The sequence below is a fragment of the Bos indicus x Bos taurus genome, chromosome 4 (genome assembly GCF_003369695.1).
Source record: "Bos indicus x Bos taurus breed Angus x Brahman F1 hybrid chromosome 4, Bos_hybrid_MaternalHap_v2.0, whole genome shotgun sequence".
Lineage (NCBI taxonomy): Eukaryota > Metazoa > Chordata > Mammalia > Artiodactyla > Bovidae > Bos > Bos indicus x Bos taurus.
Window position 1 is genome coordinate 55,686,380 of NC_040079.1, and position 17,758 is coordinate 55,704,137.

A 17,758-nucleotide genomic window follows, 5' to 3' on the forward strand; every position below is an offset into this window, starting at 1 on the left:
GAATTAAGAACATGTGCTCCCTTCGGGCTACTAACTCCCAGGAGCAAACAAATGAGCATGACCAACCACCTAGCTCCTGCCGGATATCAAGTAAAAGGGTAGAAAGAGGATGGCATTACTTCATTTATGTTCCCTCCAAACGGAAAAATAATAGGATGGAAACTATTGCCTCCTCTCCTTCCAACAAGGGTCGCAAGTAGTGGAATGGAATAACAGACTCCTAAGAACCTACTGTGAAATCTATGCAAAGTTTGCAAGCCAGCTATTAAACCCACGGCAGCTTGAAACCAGCCAAGCAGGAGTGTTTACACCATGAAAGTGAAAAAAACACACAAATCAGTGCTTTGTTTTTTGGAAAGTAAAGTTAGGTCCTTTTACCATTTGGAAACACTGAAACTGAAGATGGATTCAAGATTGAAATGAAACAAAATATAATAAAGCACTAAAAAAAAAAATATATATATATATATATAATCATATGGTTCTAATCATAGATAAAAACCATTAAGGACAAGGCCAACACAAAAATTATTCAAAAAAAGTACCAACAGGCAAACTACAAACTGGGGAAGTTACTGTAAAATGCATTAGGAGTAACCTATTAAGAATTCTTACAGATTAGTAAGAACAGTATCCCAATGGCAAAAACCTCATATAACTCACAAAATACAAATGAGTTCAACATTAATTTAAAAAAATTAAATATACCAGATTTTGCCTATCACAATGGCAAAGAGGGGAAAAAATGGAACACAGCCAGTGTTGATAAGTATGTGATGGGTACTATGAAAAACGGCTTCCCAGGTGGCTCAGTGATAAAGAATCTGCCTGCCAGTGCAAGAGATGCAAGTTCGATCCCTGGGTCGGGAAGATCCCCTGGTGCAGGGAAGCACAACCCACTGAAGTATTCTTGCCTGGAAAATCCCATAGATGGAGGAACCTGGTGGGCTATAGTACATGGGGTCACAGAGAGTCGGACACAACTGAGCACACACACTAAGAAAAACTACAATGTGAGGCTGGCATAAACTTTTGCTGGCAATTGACAATATCTACCATTGACCTTACCATGTAAGGTAAATATATACCAAACTGACCATACAAATTTCTGAATTTATTCTAAGAAAACTAAAACTGTATAAAGATTTAGTTAGGACTACTGTGACCAGTAATAAAGAATAGGCTAAATAAGTTATGGTAAAACCATTTAATACTTTGCCCACATTAATGTTGCCAAAATATCTGACATAGAAATTTTCTCACCATTTAAATTCAAAAAAGTCTTAAATGGAGGCAACAAAACAGTACATTTAGGAAGTTTTAAAAAAATGTACAGAGTGTACTGAAGTCTAAGAGGATATACAACAAAGTGTGATTAATATTTTCCTTTTCACTTTACATGTCTACAATGTACATATATTATCTGGGTATGCTGCTTGTTTAATAGGAGTTAATGAATTTGAGTTCAGTAAAAAAAAAAAATTATCATTTCAAAGCATCAGAGTCTGCAATGAGTTTTGTAAACAATCATTTCTAGTTTTTTAAATGTACCTGTTCAAAATCAAGGCTCATCTTTTTGTTTGAGAATCGAATGTCATGTAGATGAGAACACAAATAAACATAAAGTGACAGGAAAGTGAGTGAAACTAACTACAAGCTTTGTTTCACTGGCTAGTGCAGTATAATAAATAAAATGACAGTTAACAAAAACATGTTTATTTTTGTCTTCAAAGAACAAACTGTTCTTTTCCCAATATAACCATGATTAACTTACAAAAATGGGCATTTACAATGCATCTTCAAAGCATTTCCCTTTAACGGGAAACTTGGCTTCACAGAATACAAATATTAAAAGGTTAAAAAAAAATTCTACTTTGTTGTCATTATGAAACAAAACAGAACCTAGCATACGTCAAGGAAATCCATTCATACTTCAGGTCCTTCTCCTCCAGGAACCAGCTGCAAAGGAGGAAAAAGTTTAATACTTAGTTTAGTACTACATGATCTAAAAACCCCTACTGAGAGCTCACTGACTGGTCATTGATCAGTCTTTGCCTCTCCCTCATATTCCCATTTTCCCCATGTCACCTCTGTTTACAATTCCAACAGTATCAAATTAATACTTAGTGATTTAATGTTTCAACAATAATTCTTGGTAAAATAAATGATTAAAAAGCACAAGCAGGGACTTCACTGGTGGTGCAGTGACTAAGACTCCATGCTCCCAATGCAGCGGGCCCAGGTTTGATCCTTGGTCAGGGAACTGAATCCCACACGGTGCAACTAAGTAAAGATCTTTCGTGATGCAACTAAGACGCAATGCAGCCAAATAAAAAATATTTTAAAAAGACATACGATAAAAGGCATAAACAAACTAATCTTAGGCCTAATGTCATCTTCAACAGTTAGGCCATAGAACCTGATCAACCGAGCATTCCCTTCCCATCATAAGCACCGCTGGGCCAAGAACATTGAGTCAAGCAAGTTAGTTCTGTAATCTCTGCCCCACAAAGATGGCTTAACGTCTAAATAAAAGACCGTCACTGTCTTACCATCGTTATATTATTTCCATTTAGCAAAATTTGATCTAATTTAGTAATTCTTCTTCCTTCTGGTGTGATTTCACTAAACAAAAAGATTTTCAAAAAGTCAGGATAAAGAGTGATAGTCAAAGCCAACATTCTGATCTGCCAAAAGGTTAGTTACTATATATAAATGAACTGTACAAACACTTTCCAGAGACAAGGTTATCCCCCTAATGATGTCAATTCTCCAAAGGCAACAGAGTGGACTGACTGGCCTAAGACCCACATCCACTAGTGTAATCTTCCATCTAAAAAACTGAAACTTGCCAAGGAGATCAAATATGAAACAAAATGTCTATATATATACATAAGTTGTAATTAATTTAAAACATTAAATGTTTTCATTATCAGTTCCTTTACTTGATCTGAGCCCTAATATCCCTGGCTGCTTTTAGTATCTTTTACCTTAAACCTTTGTCTCCACTAACTTCCTAGCAATTAGTGACAAATACATTACGGTAATAATCCTCCAATCCAATTTTACTAACATCAGTAGGTAAACTTTCTCTCTTTAGAATAATTCAAACAGGCAGTGTGCTCTCCTACATCCTTTTACTGACTCAACAGCACTAAAACTGCCTTAAATCAAACACAGAGATTCCCCCTATGCATTCTTTAATTTTTAACACTACTCACAATTCAGTGACATCTTCCAATACCATATCTGAAATTTGGTGTTAAGAAAATAAATATACCAAATTAAATTTACTCTGGCTTATTTCTTTGTTCAGTTTTAATTGTAACATTGAATACAATGGCTCAAATGCAAGCTGCGTGCAACTGGAAGGAACTTCATCTTTCAGTACCACATCCCTTAAAACACTATCACAATTTCCAAGAAAATAAACTTTATTATAATAATCGGTAAGTACTGATAGTCTATAGATCTTTTTAAAAAATCTGAAGAAAACCCCATACAACCACCTTTTAAAAGGATACTGACAAAGTCATCAAATCCCAGAAGTGTGCCAACAATCTCCTTATCACTCTTCATCACAATGTGAATTCTTGATCCTATACACTTGTCCACAAGCTCTACGGATATATTTTTTAAAAGAAAAAAAAAGAGGGGGGGGGCGAGAGAGAGAGAAAAGATTAGTTTGCCCATTCATAACACTAACAAATATTTGAGTGCCTACTGACACTTACTACGTGCATATGGTGAAAAGATAAGCCAGGCAAAGTATTCACTCCAAAACTTTGGACCTTATGTTACGGATCTCTGTTCAGTCATTCCATTAACAGCAAAGTTTTCCCTGTTCTTCATTGAACCCTCCTTTGTAGCAATTTATCATGGTTGTGCTTTAATATTATTTTAGTTATCTGATTAACATATGAACGCCCCTCTTGACTCTAAGCTAAAAGAGAGCTAAGAGGTGGTTTTTACTCATCAGTGTATCCCCAATGGACAGTGCCTGAAACGTACTGGTTATTCAGAAGAATTTGTTCCAGGAAGCAAAAACACTTTACAATCACTGCTACATCCACTAACCCGATAACCCTTCAAATATAAAATATTAAAAAAAAAAAAAGGCAGACTGTCTTCACCAGAGATTCCTCCTTGACATTAAGTCTGCGTCTGCCCTGTATCCTGTTTCCTACACTGGTTTGCATGCTATCTGAAGGTAACGGCCGTGATTTAAATTTGTTGAACAGTGCCCAATCACGGTGTCTAGTGCACAGATGCGCGGTAATTGCTGAATAAATGAGTAACAAGAGCTAGTTTTCAGAGGCCTCTTTAAATGCTCATTCCAGACCCAAGTGCCTCACTCAAAAACCAGCCAGACAGGATATAATCCGGGTAGTTTAAAAGCCCGGTTGCGGAATGGGCCTGCTACTCACTATTAAAAAGGCGAGCGCACAACAAAGACGGCCGACGACGCATTCACCAAGAGTGAACCTGTCCGGTGAAGGTTTGGGGAGTCAAAAATCCCTGGCTTAAGAAGACCCCCCACGCCGAAGAGACGTGCGCGGCCTGAGGCCGCAGAGACTTGGAGCCGAAAGGAGAGCGGCGGAGAAAGCTACACTTTTCTAACACTCGGTCAGGGACTGCGGTGCTCTTCGGCCCCAACCCTAACTTTCAACTCCTCGCCTCCGCTCCCCAACAGGACAAAGATTACCTAGAGGAAGCAGCTGCGACGGGTTAGTGGTAGCGTTAGCCGCCATGGCTACGCCGGAAGTGGCCTGCCTCTAGCGACGTCGGAACGGCGAGTTTGAAAGAGCGCGCTTCCGCTTTTTTCCTGCCCGGGCAGGCTCGACCAATCTGAGGCCGAGAGTGCGATTGAGGAGATCCAGCCACTTTATCCTGCGGTGAGATTCTAGAAAGTGTTTCAGTTCACTGAGCGTTCTAGGTTCTCCACAGGTAACTCTCCTCTCCAAACTTCCAAGAGACTTTAGAGATCTCCGGTATTATAAATAAGTTATTTCTCTAAACCGGAAGACTTTGCGAAACGAAAGCCTTTGTGCTGTCTTATTTTCCCCTATCAAGCTGTGTCTCATATTAACCCAGGATCTTTCTTCGACCAGTATCAATAAATTTGATTTTCCCGCCACCGATTGTGTTGCAATTTTCGTTAAAAAAATCTACCGCTTCTTTTAAAAGTTTGATGATTTGAAAACCCACAACTAGCATTTTTTAAAAACTCTTCTGGGCGAGGGGGAAATTTTAAGTATGTTTTCTATTTTCTACTACCGTTTTCTTTTTCTATTTTTCTATTCTACTTTCTATATTTTTTCCATTTCTACTGTTTTCTATCTTCTACTATCAGGAGTTGGTGATGGACAGGGAAGCCTGGTGTGCTGCAGTCCATGGGGTCGCAAAGAGTCGGACATGACTGAGTGACAGAACTGAACTGTCCTTTTTAATCTTGTAATATCTAGGAGTCTGCTGTACACTTTTTGTATACACTATTTCTTCCACAGTCCAACAGGCAACCACCAGATGTCACTCTATGTTAATAACAGCACATTTAGGAAACCTTGGTGCTTTTATGCATCTGTTTTGAAAAGAAAAAGCGAACAAATTTTTTGCACTCGTCTATTTTATGGGAAATAGATGGGGAAACAGTGGAAACAGTGTCAGACTTTATTTTTCTGGGCTCCAAAATCACCACAGATGGTGACTGCAGCCATGAAATTAAAAGACGCTTACTCCTTGAAAGGAAAGTTATGACCAACCTAGATAGCATATTGAAAAGCAGAGACATTACTTTGCCAACAAAGGTTCGTCTAGTCAAGGCTATGGTTTTTCCTGTGGTCATGTATGGATGTGAGAGTTGGACTGTGAAGAAGGCTGAGTGCCGAAGAATTGATGCTTTTGAACTGTGGTGTTGGAGAAGACTCTTGAGAGTCCCTTGGACTGCAAGGAGATCCAACCAGTCCATTCTGAAGGAGATCAGCCCTGGGATTTCTTTGGAAAGAATGATGCTAAAGCTGAAACTCCAGTACTTTAGCCACCTCATGTGAAGAGTTGACTCATTGGACAAGACTCTGACGCTGGGAGGGATTGGGGGCAGGAGGAGAAGGGGACGACAGAGGATGAGATGGCTGGATGGCATCGCTGACTCGATGGATGTTGAGTCTCAGTGAACTCCAGGAGTTGGTGATGGACAGGGAGGCCTGGCGTGCTGCGATTCATGGGGTCGCAAAGAGTCTGACACGACTGAGCAACTGATCTGATCTGATCTGATTTTATGTTTATATCTGAGGAGCTTAAAGCTAAAGAGTTTAAGCAGGAGAGGCCAGGAAGAACATCATTCATTCACACAATGGCTGTAAAGCACCAATTATTCATTCATCGAACAAATACTTTAGTTGGAACATTGGCATTTTGCTCAGTATAAAATAGTGTAAAGAACAGAGCTACAACATCTTCTGCCTTTATAAGAGCTAAAGGATAAATGGGGGAGAAAGACAGCTAGCAAGCATTATGTACAAGGCACGTGAAATTTAATATGTAAAGCAAAAAGTCCTCTTTTAACTTCAGGGATCTTAAAGTAGTCAATTGTCACATCATTCTTTGGCAAGACAAAGTAATGCCCGAAATTTTTTTTTTCCTTTATCTATTCTTGTTTCATTTTCACTATACCATAATGTGAATAGGAACCAAATTCAAGGCATTGTTGCTACCTGATAGAGTTTAAAATTCAAGAAAATAAGCTTTAAGTCAATATCTTGCTTTCCATTACAGAAACCAAATTAACATTAGCAATATTCAGCACTATTGATGAAGAATAAAGGAGGTCTTATTTTCTGAAAAAGGAGATACAATTTGTTTACACAGTAGTTAATGGGGATTGCAGGAAGAGGTGTTTTTATTCTATTGAGTTCTTTCCTGAGGCAAGACACTAAAAGAAACAACAGGCCAATTCCAAATGAATTTGAAAACATATCATAGCTCTGTCTTCAGGGTTTTTCTCCTGGTTCTTACTTACAGAGTAGATATAAATTAGAACTTATAATTTATCATAACACATAATTACAAGAAGCTCTTCAATGTACTGTATGTTCAGAAAGACATTTCTATTTTTTTCCCTGGAGATAAATTTCATCATAAAATACAAGCAAATGTTTCCTTTCAAAATAATATTAAGGAAGTATTTCATTATCTCAAATTGCTATTTCCAATCTTGTTCTTTCCAACACTTTTTAAAATAAAGGAGAAATTCCTATTTTCCCTCAATGTGTCCTTATAGACAATGTCACTAATGAATGAATGTATTTTATATTAATAGAACTCATTAAAAACTAATGTAAAAGTTGTTAAATTGTTAAATGGACCAGTCTGTATAATTAGAGATGGAAAAATTTTTAGAAATTCCCTTGCTTACTTTCTCTCCCAATTTTCCCTGTGACATATCTTGTTTACACCATTATTTTAAATGACATATTTTTTAAACATTTAGGCAAATAATGGTCAGGAATAAAATGATTTCATCTTAGTTGGAGACCCTAGCATGCAAAATGTAACAGATTTGGGGGAGTATGGCTGTGCTGGGCCTTATCTGTGGCATTTGAGATCTTTAGATGTGCCATACAAACTCTTAGCTGTGGCATGTGGGATCTAGTTCCCTGACCAGGGATCAAACCCGGGCCCTCTGCATTGAGCCCCTGGACCACCAGGAAAGTTCTGATACAGATTTTATACTGCTATCACTGGGGTCTCCTGCACAATGAAGTAAACAGTTGGCATTCATTATAGACATAGAGTTCTAAGATGCCCTGACCTTTCATCTTTTTTTAAAAAATGTTCAATTTCACTTCAATTTTAGCTAGGCTAATTGTGGAAAATGTCAAAGCAGATGGAAGAAAAGAGTAACATATTCTGTATACAGGGAATGTTATAGTTTCACACACAGTTCTGAGTCAGTGCCAAAAATTTTGTAATACAGAAAGAAATAGTAGCAACAACTTGAAGTTTTTCTACAGTATTATTAGCATTAAAACAATTCTACTGAATCACAGAAACTATGTTCTATTAATAAGAAGAAAATGGAAGTTAAAGTCACTCAGTCCTGTCCAACTTTTTGGAGACCTCACCAATGTTAATAGTCTTCAAGGCTCCTCTATCCATGGAATTCTCCAGACAAGAATATTGGAGGGGGTAGCCATTCCCTTCTACAGTGTATGGTCCCTATCCAGGGACGGAACCCAGGTCTTCTGCATTGCAGGCAGATTCTTTACCATCTGAGCTGCCATTATACAGTTTTTCCCAGCCATACTTAGATTAGAATGTAGGTCCTTAAATTTTAAGGCCAGAGTGGAAAACATCAACTATTAAGGTTGTCTAAACTAAGAGATGGGCAACTTGTAATGATAAACTTCACAACTAGTTATTGCAATGATTGTGAATGCTATTTGAAGCAGGCACCTACCCTCAAACTGCCCTGGACAAGATTTGTTAAATCTGCTAGTATTTCCACTATTCACTTTAAATTGACATAAAATGAGATTCAGTTTCTTTTTTGATTCAACTAGTACAATCAGTAAGGAAATAAAAACCTCTGATGATAACTGACTCCATGTATTTTGTGCTGATTAGAGTACTAAACCCAGAAAGATAGAATGAAAAAAAATTTTTTTTTTTAATAGCAGGACTAAATTGGCCTTTCCTGGTGGCTCAGACAGTTAAGAATCTGCCTACAATGCAGGAGACCTGGGTTCAATCCCTGGGTCGAGAAGATCACCGGGAGAAGGGAACGGCTACCCACTCCAGTATTGCCTGGATAATTTCATGGACAGAGGAGCCTGGCCGGCTACAGTCTATGGTGTCGCAAAGAGTCTGACACGACTGAGCAACCAACGCTTTCACAACAAAGTAAAAAATAAAATATCAGGACTAGAATAATCATTTTTACAGGTCTCCCTGTAAATTTACTTTATTTTCAAGGATATTCTGCACGAGGCCTTAAAACGCTTCCAAACTCCTATACATAATATTTAAATAAGGAAAAAACACAGAACGAAGCAAAAGAGCAACTGTGGGTAAGCAAGTAACTTAAAGGCTGAATACACAGATGTAGAGGTGCACCGATATGTCTCCATGTTACCAAAATTTAAGGATAAAGGCTCCAGGTCAGAGAGGCGAAGGGAAGGAGGTGGAAGAATTGGATACACAGAAAATGAAGGGGGAAAAAGGTAGGAAAAAACTGACGGAAGAGATGGGCAGGGGCGGAGATGTTAAGGAGGAAAAAGCAAGGACAGAGGAGGAAGGGGGGAGAAGGTAGCACAGAGCGGGGGGGTGAACTGGGGACAGGTGTGCCCAGAGGCCCCACCAGGCCCCGCCCTCAGCCCCGCCCACCTAGCGCCCCTGCCCCGCTCCCCAGGCCCCGCCCCGCCATCAGGCCCAGCCCTCTCAGGTCCCTCCCGGTCCTTCCCAGTCCCGCCTCGCCCGCGGCGGCCCCGGCATCAGGTGACAGCCCGGAAACAGCGGAAGCGGATGAGGGAAGCGCGGCCGCGGCCCGGGGGGGCGGTGCAGAGCTGCAGGATCCTCGGCCTCTTCCCGGCCCCCTTCGCGGCTCTCATGCGGCTCCCTCGCTGACACCTGAAATCCACCTCTCGCCGTCCTCCTGGGGATCGCGGGGTCGCCGAGCTTGCCGCCCTCGGCGGCTGAAGTCATCGTTGTGCGGGCCCGCGGCGGTCGTCCATGGAGATCAGGCGGGGCGGCGATGGCCCCCCACGGGGGCCCGTCCTGCACATCGTAGTGGTCGGCTTTCATCACAAGAAGGGCTGCCAGGTGAGGAAGGGGCCTGTGCCCGCCCCTGGCTGTTCTGGCGTTCGCGCGCCGCCGACACCCACGCCGTTCCGCTCGGCTCAGACCATCTTCCAGTGCCCTCGGCCCTCCGCCCCTGAACTTGACTCCTCTCTCCTGATCCTCGCACTCACCTTACCTGAAGCCCACCCCGCACGCTCCCTGTTTTCCCCTCCCCCTGAAAATTGTATCTTGAGCAGCGGAGGAGCTATGTGTCGGTATGTTGGGGTTGGTAGATATTTAGGTTCTTCTGTGGAGTCAGAGGAAGGAATCGATGGTCGGCCCACTCTCTTCCTCATCCATCTCGGTCTCCGTTGACTTTCTGGTTGTCTGCTTTTAGTGGGATTCCCTTAGAAAAAAAAAAATCAGCACTTGGGCTGCGTTTTCAAGGTAATGAGCTCTGGGCTTCCGCACGAGTACCTTAGGATGGTCGAAGCACATGCGGCACCGTGGGAAAATCAACTTCCTTTGTTTATCTGTGAAAGCCCTGGAACCCCTGTTGGGCTGATGTACTGACTCCGCCCCCCTTCCCATTCGGCCTTCGAGTTCCTTTTTAGTCTTGTCCAGATCTTCCCTTTTGATGAGAGATAGACTCTCCAGTTCAGTTGCAGTGAGGAGAAGTGTTATTTACTGAGCAAAGAAACGTGCAAATATTAAGTCATTTTTAAGCTTCTTCACTGAAATGGTGAACGGGAACAATAGGACATCTGCAATCTATGTATCGAAGGCAGGGGAACAAAGGTAGAGGATTATTTAATGAGCGCAGAACTGGAAGGCAATGATGTCATAATGTGCTAGTGAACAGTAAATTGAAATGCTTAAAGTAATAAAAATGCTGATTGCTACCGCTAGGTAATGTAGCATTTCAAAGAAAATGTAATATTTTAAAAGACTGATTGGCAAAATTTCAGTTCATTAGAGGATAATGACAGAAAAATGATGGAATGAAAGTAGTTGTGTATGTATGTGTTTTAAAGACAGCTTCACTTAAAAATATATTCCTCATCCTTCAAGTAAAAATGACATAGTTACCAAGGAGGAAGTGACATTGTTCAGGGTAGTATTAGAAAATTCCAAGCAACAGCAGTGGAATATATATGGTTTTTAAATGTGGCCTTATATTTGGAGGTAAGAAAATAAATATTTGAGATAATTGTACTATGGCATGTAAGTAGTGCCTTTATGCTCAGTCGTGTCTGACTCTTTTCAACCCCTGGATTGTAGCCCTGCCAGGCTTCTCTGTCCATGGGATTCTCTAGGCAAGAATAACTGGAGTGGGTTGCCATTTCCTACCCAAGGGATCTTCCCGAGCCAGGGGTAGAATCCACGTTTCCTGCATGGCAGGTGAGTTCTTTACCACTGGGCTACCTAGGAAGCCTGTAAACAGTGTTCATCATCCTTAGACTTTTAATACTTTAAAACTTCATCTAGTTGTATGACAACTAACATCAAAGAGATGAAGTTTTATAGTATTAAAAATCTAAGGATGATGAACACCGCTTACCTCAGATATGGGTGAAGAAACTGAAACTTGGAGGAAGTAACTGATCTTGCCACGGTTATGCTGGAGTCAGGCTTAGAATTGCCTTGGCACCACGTGTGTTCATTCAGCTGAGCCACATGGCATGTAGGAGTCTGTATGAAAAAGTAAGGAGTGGGTCCCGTTCACAACCAAACGAAATTTTTAATGACAAAAAAGAAGAAAATATTCGTAGGGAATAGAATAAAATCTTTTAATCATTTTTGTCATCTAAAGTCAAGATTATTATGTGTTCTCTCTGTTTTATTGGTAGAAGTAATATAATTTATGTTTCCAGTAAGGAAAAATGATTTATTGTATGAAAAATATATACTAATTAGGGATTGCTGCTGCTGCTAAGTCACTTCAGTCGTGTCCGACTCTGTGCGACCCCATAGAGGGCAGCCCACCAGGCTCCCCTGTCCCTGGGATTCTCCAGGCAAGAACACTGGAGTGGGTTGCCATTTCCTTCTCCAATGCATGAAAGTGAAAAGTGAAAGTGAAGTCGCTCAGTCGTGTCTGACTCTTCGAGACCCCATGGACTGCAGCCTACCAGGCTCCTCCGTCCATGGGATTCTCCAGGCAAGAGTACTGGAGTGGGTTGCCATTGCCTTCTCCAATTAGGGATTAAAGAGCACTAAACAACAGATTTTAAAATGAAGCAGAACTCTGAGGTGAAGCAGCAACCTGGATGCCATGATCTTTCTCAGGATTTATATGGCTTTTGCTTTCAGCCCTGAGACTGATTGTTTTGTGTGTTTTGGGTTTTTTTGGCCATGCTGCTTGGCTTGCAGGATCTTAGTTCTCCAACCGGGGATGGAACCTAGGCCCCAGCAGTGAAAGCACCAAGTCCTAACCACTAGGCCACCAGGGGATTCCCTAAAATGAGAATTTATAGCCAAGGAGCAAAGTGGGGGCCAATGGCTGGAAACTTACTACATCAAGGGTCAGAGGGGTTTCTAGCTAAAGCCACCTAATGGGATACTTGATAAAATTAGGCAAGGCAGAGGTGAACCAGGAAGCCCAAAGTCAGAGCCTCATTGAGAAGAGAGTTCAGAGGAGCCTGACTAGTTTGGTTAAGACGAGCCTCATTGTCAGCACTGACATTGAAGCCCAGATGTCCCTAGTCTTTATAACTGCAACTCTTTTAGTAGCACTTTTAGGTTGTAGGCTTTTAGTAGAAAGGAAAAATACATGCCTTGTATATTACAAAAATATTTTGTAATCTGCATGATGCCTCATGGAGACCAAAGCAATGATTTTTTTAATACATACACTTACTGAGTGTTTTCTCACCTGGGGTGCTGATAGAATTAAAGAGAATGCAAAAGGTTCTACCACAATGCAATGAAAGATGCATTGTTATTGTCTTATTGCTGACTGAAAACAGTTTTTTTTAAAGTATACTTAAATAGAATGGCAGAAATCGAAGAGCTAAGAACCTGGTTCTGCAAATCAAACAAGAATTTGTTAAAATTTGTCAAAGTCAAAATGCAGTGAGCAGAAATGTGATTTTTAGATTGAATTAGTGCATATTCTATAGTTTTTACTTATAATTTTAATAGAACTATTACTATTTCTCACAAAAATTTTAACTTACTAATAATCGATTTTTTTTTCTATTGCTCCTCAAATTGAAATTGGGTGGAGAAATGACACTATGATTTCTAGACTCTAAAGAGAGTTATAATTGTGTGAGTTAATAATCTGAAAAACTTCTAAAATCCTCTGTGGTGGTAGTCAGGTGGTGCCTAGGGACTGCTAAATAGCCACTCCACTCAGACAGCAGAGCAAATGAATGAAAAGGCTCTCACACTGAGTTGGTTGATAAAACTGACAGGTCAATGCAGTCAAAAATAATTAAACTTTTGCTGGAGACATAATTTGTATAAATTAGTGGAAGTTCATCCAGCTGGAATAGGATGTTCAGCTGATGTGTAATAGTATAGAAAAAGATGGGAAAATAGTTTGTTCAACTACATTTCTAATTTTTGGTTGCCCTACTTTCCTCCCTTTTTTGCCTTAGTTTTTATAAAATATCAAGAAAGTGTACTAAAAATCCAATATAAGTCATACTGGATTTTCCAGGTGTCTCAGTGGTAAAGAATCTGCCTGCCAATGCAGGAGACACAAGAGATAAGAGTTCAATCCCTGGGTTGGTAGGAAATGACAGCCAACTCCAGTATTCTTGCCTGGGAAATTCCATAAACAAAGGAGCCTGATGGGCTACAGCCATGGGGTCACAAAGAGTCAGACATGACTGAACACATAGGCAAAACATACGTCGTATTAGTTCTTAAATGATGTTCTTCACTTTTGCAAATGATTCTAGAAGACCTACAACTCTGCTTTCTTAAAAAAATTTTTATTGGAGTATAGTTGATTTATAATGTGTTAGTTTCTGATGTACAGCAAGTGAATCAGTTACACATAAATCCCACTATTTTTTAGATTCTTTCCCATATAGATCATTAGAGAGTGTTGAGGAGAGTTCCCTGTGCTATAAATAGGTCCTTATTATCTATTTTTATATAGTAGTATATATATGTCAGTCCCAGTCTCCCAGTTTAACCTTCCTCCCTTTCCCCCTACTAACCACAAGTTTGTTTTCTACATCCATGACTCTCTTTCTATTTTGTAAATAAATTCATTTGTACCATTTTTTTAGATTCCACATACAAGCGATATCATATGATATCTATCTTTCTCAGTCTGAGTTACTTCACTCAGTATGACAATCTCTAGGTCCATCCATGTTGCTGCAAATGGCATTATTTAGTTCTTTTTTATGGTTGAATAATATTCCATTATATATGCACCACATCTTTATCTTTTCCTCTGTCAACGGACATTCAGGTTGCTTCCATCTCCTGGCTACTGTAAATAGTGCTACAATGAACATTGGGGTGCATGTATCCAACTCTGCTTTCTTAATCTGTCAAAAATCCAAATATGTTTGATATTCTGTTACTCCTTGGAAGAAAAGTTATGACCAACCTAGATAGCATATTCAAAAGCAGAGACATTACTTTGCCAACAAAAGTCCATCTAGTCAAGGCTATGGTTCTTCCAGTGGTCATGTATGGATGTGAGAGTTGGACTGTGAAGAAGGCTGAGCGCCAAAGAATTGATGCTTTTGAACTGTGGTGTTGGAGAAGACTCTTGAGAGTCCCTTGGACTGCAAGGAGATCCAACCAGTCCATTCCGAAGGAGATCCGCCCTGGTATTTCTTTGGAAGGAATGATACTAAAGCTGAAACTCCGGTACTTTAGCCACCTCATGCGAAAAGTTGACTCATTGGAAAAGACTCTGATGCTGGGAGGGATTGGGGGCAGGAGGAGAAGGGGATGACAGAGGATGAGATGGCTGGATGGCATCACTGATTTGATGGACGTGAGTCTGAGTGAACCCCAGGAGTTGGTGATGGACAGGGAGGCCTGGCGTGCTGCGATTCATGGGGTTGCAAAGAGTCGGACACGACTGAGCGACTGAACTGAACTGAAAGTTAAATGCTTCAGGTGTTTCAGACTTTTTAATTACATCAGGTTTCCCTCAGGATGAATTAATCAGGTACCTTCTTGTGTAAAGGATTAAAAGTACATGGCTCATTGAACTGTGGCTGGCTTCGGATTGTTTTAGGCGGTTTGAGGGTGCTTTGTTAGACTGCTCTTCCAAGTACTGAAAATGCTGCAGGTCATGTTGAGCATCAGTTCATTCAATGCACTGAGATCATTCATAGAAAAAATTTCCATACTTGGTTGTAATTTATAATATTTAGATTCAAGTGAGCCGAAGTTAAACTTTCGTTTAAAAAAGTAACTCCATGTAACACTGTGCTGGGTTGAACATGGTGACTTTATCTAGAGGAATGTACTAAATTTTTGTAGACTCTTCTGCTATATTCTGCTGTAAAGGTGCTCTATAATGCTGTGATAAAGAAGTCAGGTCCGTTCACATGGGCCAGAGGAAAAGCCATTTGTGTTGAAGGTCCTCAAACTAGGCATGTAGATGTTCATTCCTTCATCTTGTTTCTGACATTTTTCCACCTTTGAGGCCTTCAGATGTATTTTAAATGAAAAATGCCTCTTAAATTAGAATGAACATCTATTAACGTTATCATTTGATTATTTTCTCACTTTTATTTGGTTAATTCATGGGGATGGATTCTTCTATAGGTACACATTCGTTTCTAGTGGTCGTTCTCATTTATTGATATACTTAACATTTAGGACATTTTAGGTGAGCTAAGGTACTACCATGACATTTCAAATGGTTTTGAAATATTTACTCATTCCGACTCTTCCCCTGAAATTGTTTAAAATTTAGCACTTAGTAAAGAACTCTTCTTCCTTAAAAAGTCACCTGCAGTTAGACTCATTGCTAATGCTACGCTAAGTCGCTTCAGTCATGTCTGACTCTGTGCGACCCCATAGACGGCAGCCACCAGGCTCCCCCATCCCTGGGATTCTCCAGGCAAGAACACTGGAGTGGGTTGCCATTTCCTTCTCCAATGCATGAAAGTGAAAAGTGAAAGCAAAGTCGCTCAGTCCTGTCCGACTCCCAGCGACCCCATGGACTGCAGCCTACCAGGCTCCTCCATCCATGGGATTCTCCAGGCAAAAGTACTGGAGTGGGGTGCCATTGCCTTCTCTGGTTAGACTCATTAACATGAGGTAATTTGTAGACTTCTCTGTAGCAGTTTGCTTAGATTGTGTGTCCCAGAGTTTTGCTTGCTCTTTGTTTGCTTTGTGGAAGTAAATATATAAACTGAATTTGTCAGATTCACCATAATTTTGGCAAAATAACATAATCAATGTATAGCAAATAAATCTGGTTATTTCTTAGAGTGGAACTTTTTTAAGCACTCAAATTAGTAGGAAATAGTTATTTTCCAAAAATGATGTCATAGAAAGTTGAAATTAGGGACTTCCCTGGCAGTCCAGTGTTCATACTCTGTGCACCTAATGCAGAGGGCACAGGTTCAATCCCTGGACCTGGAACTAAGATCCTGCATGGCACAGCCAAAAAAAAAAAAAAAAAATCCAAACCAAAAACAGTTGGAATTATTGCTTTAATTTTGGCCACTATTCTGGTAGAGTTCATGGTTTTATATACGTAGCTAACAGTTTTAGTTCTTGAAGAAACTGCTTTTACCAGCCTGTACTTCTCTAAAAGGTAGAATCGTGAAAGAACTAGAACTCACGTTTGCACTAATTACAGCAGTGAATAAAGCAACTAGATACAGTGAAGAGAACAGTGTATTTTCCTTTTGGACTGAGTGGGCTGATCAGAGGAAAGTATCTGTGAGTGGCAGGATGAAGCATTGTAAATTCAGGGGTGGGTTGAGGAGATCTGGAGGGACATTTGGTTTACGTTAGGGTTATAGTGTCAAGTTCTGACCCACTTCAGGTTTTGGGGACAGAAGGCTGGCTGACAAATATACAGTTTAGGCACCTGCTGTTGATGGGATCCTGTGGTGACAATGATGAAATATTGGGGAGATCTTATTTATAATTCTTGTTGTAATTAAATAGGTCTTTGGGACAGTAAAAACAAATTTTGTGAGAATTAGAGGTTAGGGAAGAATAAAATCTAAAGTTTGGGGGGTTTTTTGTTCTTTTTTTAGCTATGCAGAAAAACTCCTGAAATGAGATTGCGTTTTCTGGCCCTCCATAGCATTTTTATATGTGGGTGGAGGTTTCTACCTGATTTTAGCCATGCTTTTTCTGTGCTGAAATGATGAAACTTTCTCACTTTGTAGGGCTGCAACATTAACACTTAGTAGCAGTGGAATAGGTTTTTTTTTAGGCCTTGGCATCACAGCTAAGCAGGATAGGGGGGCAGGGGGGCAGCCTTCAAGAAATCAGGAAGATTCTTTTGTCTTAAGATTCTCCGCAGATGGCTAGACAGTGCTTAAGAGCCTAAGAGTATATAAATTTCTTTCTTTACCTTAAGTCTTTGATCCTCAGTAACCCATAAGTTACCTAAGTAATATCATGGGTAGTCTTCTCCTTGTTATCAGTGTGATTGCAGATCCTTTGCTGAGCACAGATTTTGCAGGGATGGGCACTATAAGAGGAAGATGAAGACCTATCTACTGAATAATTTTTTAAAAGACTGGTCCTATTATATTCTTTGGTTAAGATGCCATCAGATTAAAAACTCGTTTTCTCCTAGGATATTTTTAGAGGCTGTTATTTAAGTTGATTTTTTGGACAGGTTTTAAAATAGTATTTCAGCTGTTTTAAGAAATGACATTTCTTTTCAGAAGTAATATGTGTTCACTGTGGTAGAAAAGTGAGAATATAGAGAAAAAAGAAGACTGGCACTTAAAATCCTTTATCCTAGAGAAGTCTGCCTCGATAAATATTCCTCCATTTCTCCATTTTTAATTAATATACATAG

At 40.0% G+C, this 17,758-nt stretch overlaps 2 protein-coding genes across 4 annotated transcripts in view; one reads left to right on the forward strand and one right to left on the reverse strand.

Moving 5' to 3' along the window:
- Window positions 1-1,695: 1,695 nt before the first annotated feature.
- LSM5 (LSM5 homolog, U6 small nuclear RNA and mRNA degradation associated) lies at window positions 1,696-4,813 on the reverse strand. 2 transcript variants are annotated; one of them, XM_027539489.1, is made up of 5 exons: window positions 4,706-4,813; window positions 3,525-3,620; window positions 3,222-3,249; window positions 2,553-2,625; window positions 1,696-1,959 (listed from the first exon to the last, which is right to left on the reverse strand). In XM_027539489.1, exons 1-5 carry the CDS (start codon window positions 4,749-4,751, stop codon window positions 1,927-1,929), a joined length of 276 nt encoding a protein of 91 aa, XP_027395290.1. In that variant the 5' UTR covers window positions 4,752-4,813; the 3' UTR covers window positions 1,696-1,926. The 2 variants fall into 2 exon arrangements, with proteins under 2 accessions (XP_027395290.1, XP_027395291.1); XM_027539490.1 differs by lacking the exon at window positions 3,222-3,249 and having other exon boundaries at window positions 1,697-1,959; window positions 2,553-2,650.
- A 4,623-nt stretch (window positions 4,814-9,436) lies between these two features.
- Window positions 9,437-17,758, forward strand: part of AVL9 (AVL9 cell migration associated) — a 58,340-nt gene continuing 50,018 nt past the window's right edge. For both annotated transcript variants that reach the window (XM_027539491.1, XM_027539492.1), the window contains exon 1: window positions 9,437-9,819. In XM_027539491.1, the coding sequence (XP_027395292.1) occupies window positions 9,730-9,819 (90 nt within the window). In that variant the 5' untranslated portion in view covers window positions 9,437-9,729. The remainder of the gene's footprint in view (window positions 9,820-17,758) is intronic.

What these genes read in the sequence shown, in the direction of transcription:
- LSM5 (XM_027539489.1), bottom strand. Translation starts at nt 4,751, where the DNA reads ATGGCGGCTAACGCTACCACTAACCCGTCGCAGCTGCTTCCTCTAG. An exon ending in TTGGAAGATGTCACTGAATT is followed by an intron (nt 2,626 to 3,221) that starts GTGAGTAGTGTT and finishes CTTTTTGTTTAG; the next exon opens with TGAAATCACACCAGAAGGAA. An exon ending in ATGGAAATAATATAACGATG is followed by an intron (nt 1,960 to 2,552) that starts GTAAGACAGTGA and finishes CCTCCTTTGCAG; the next exon opens with CTGGTTCCTGGAGGAGAAGG.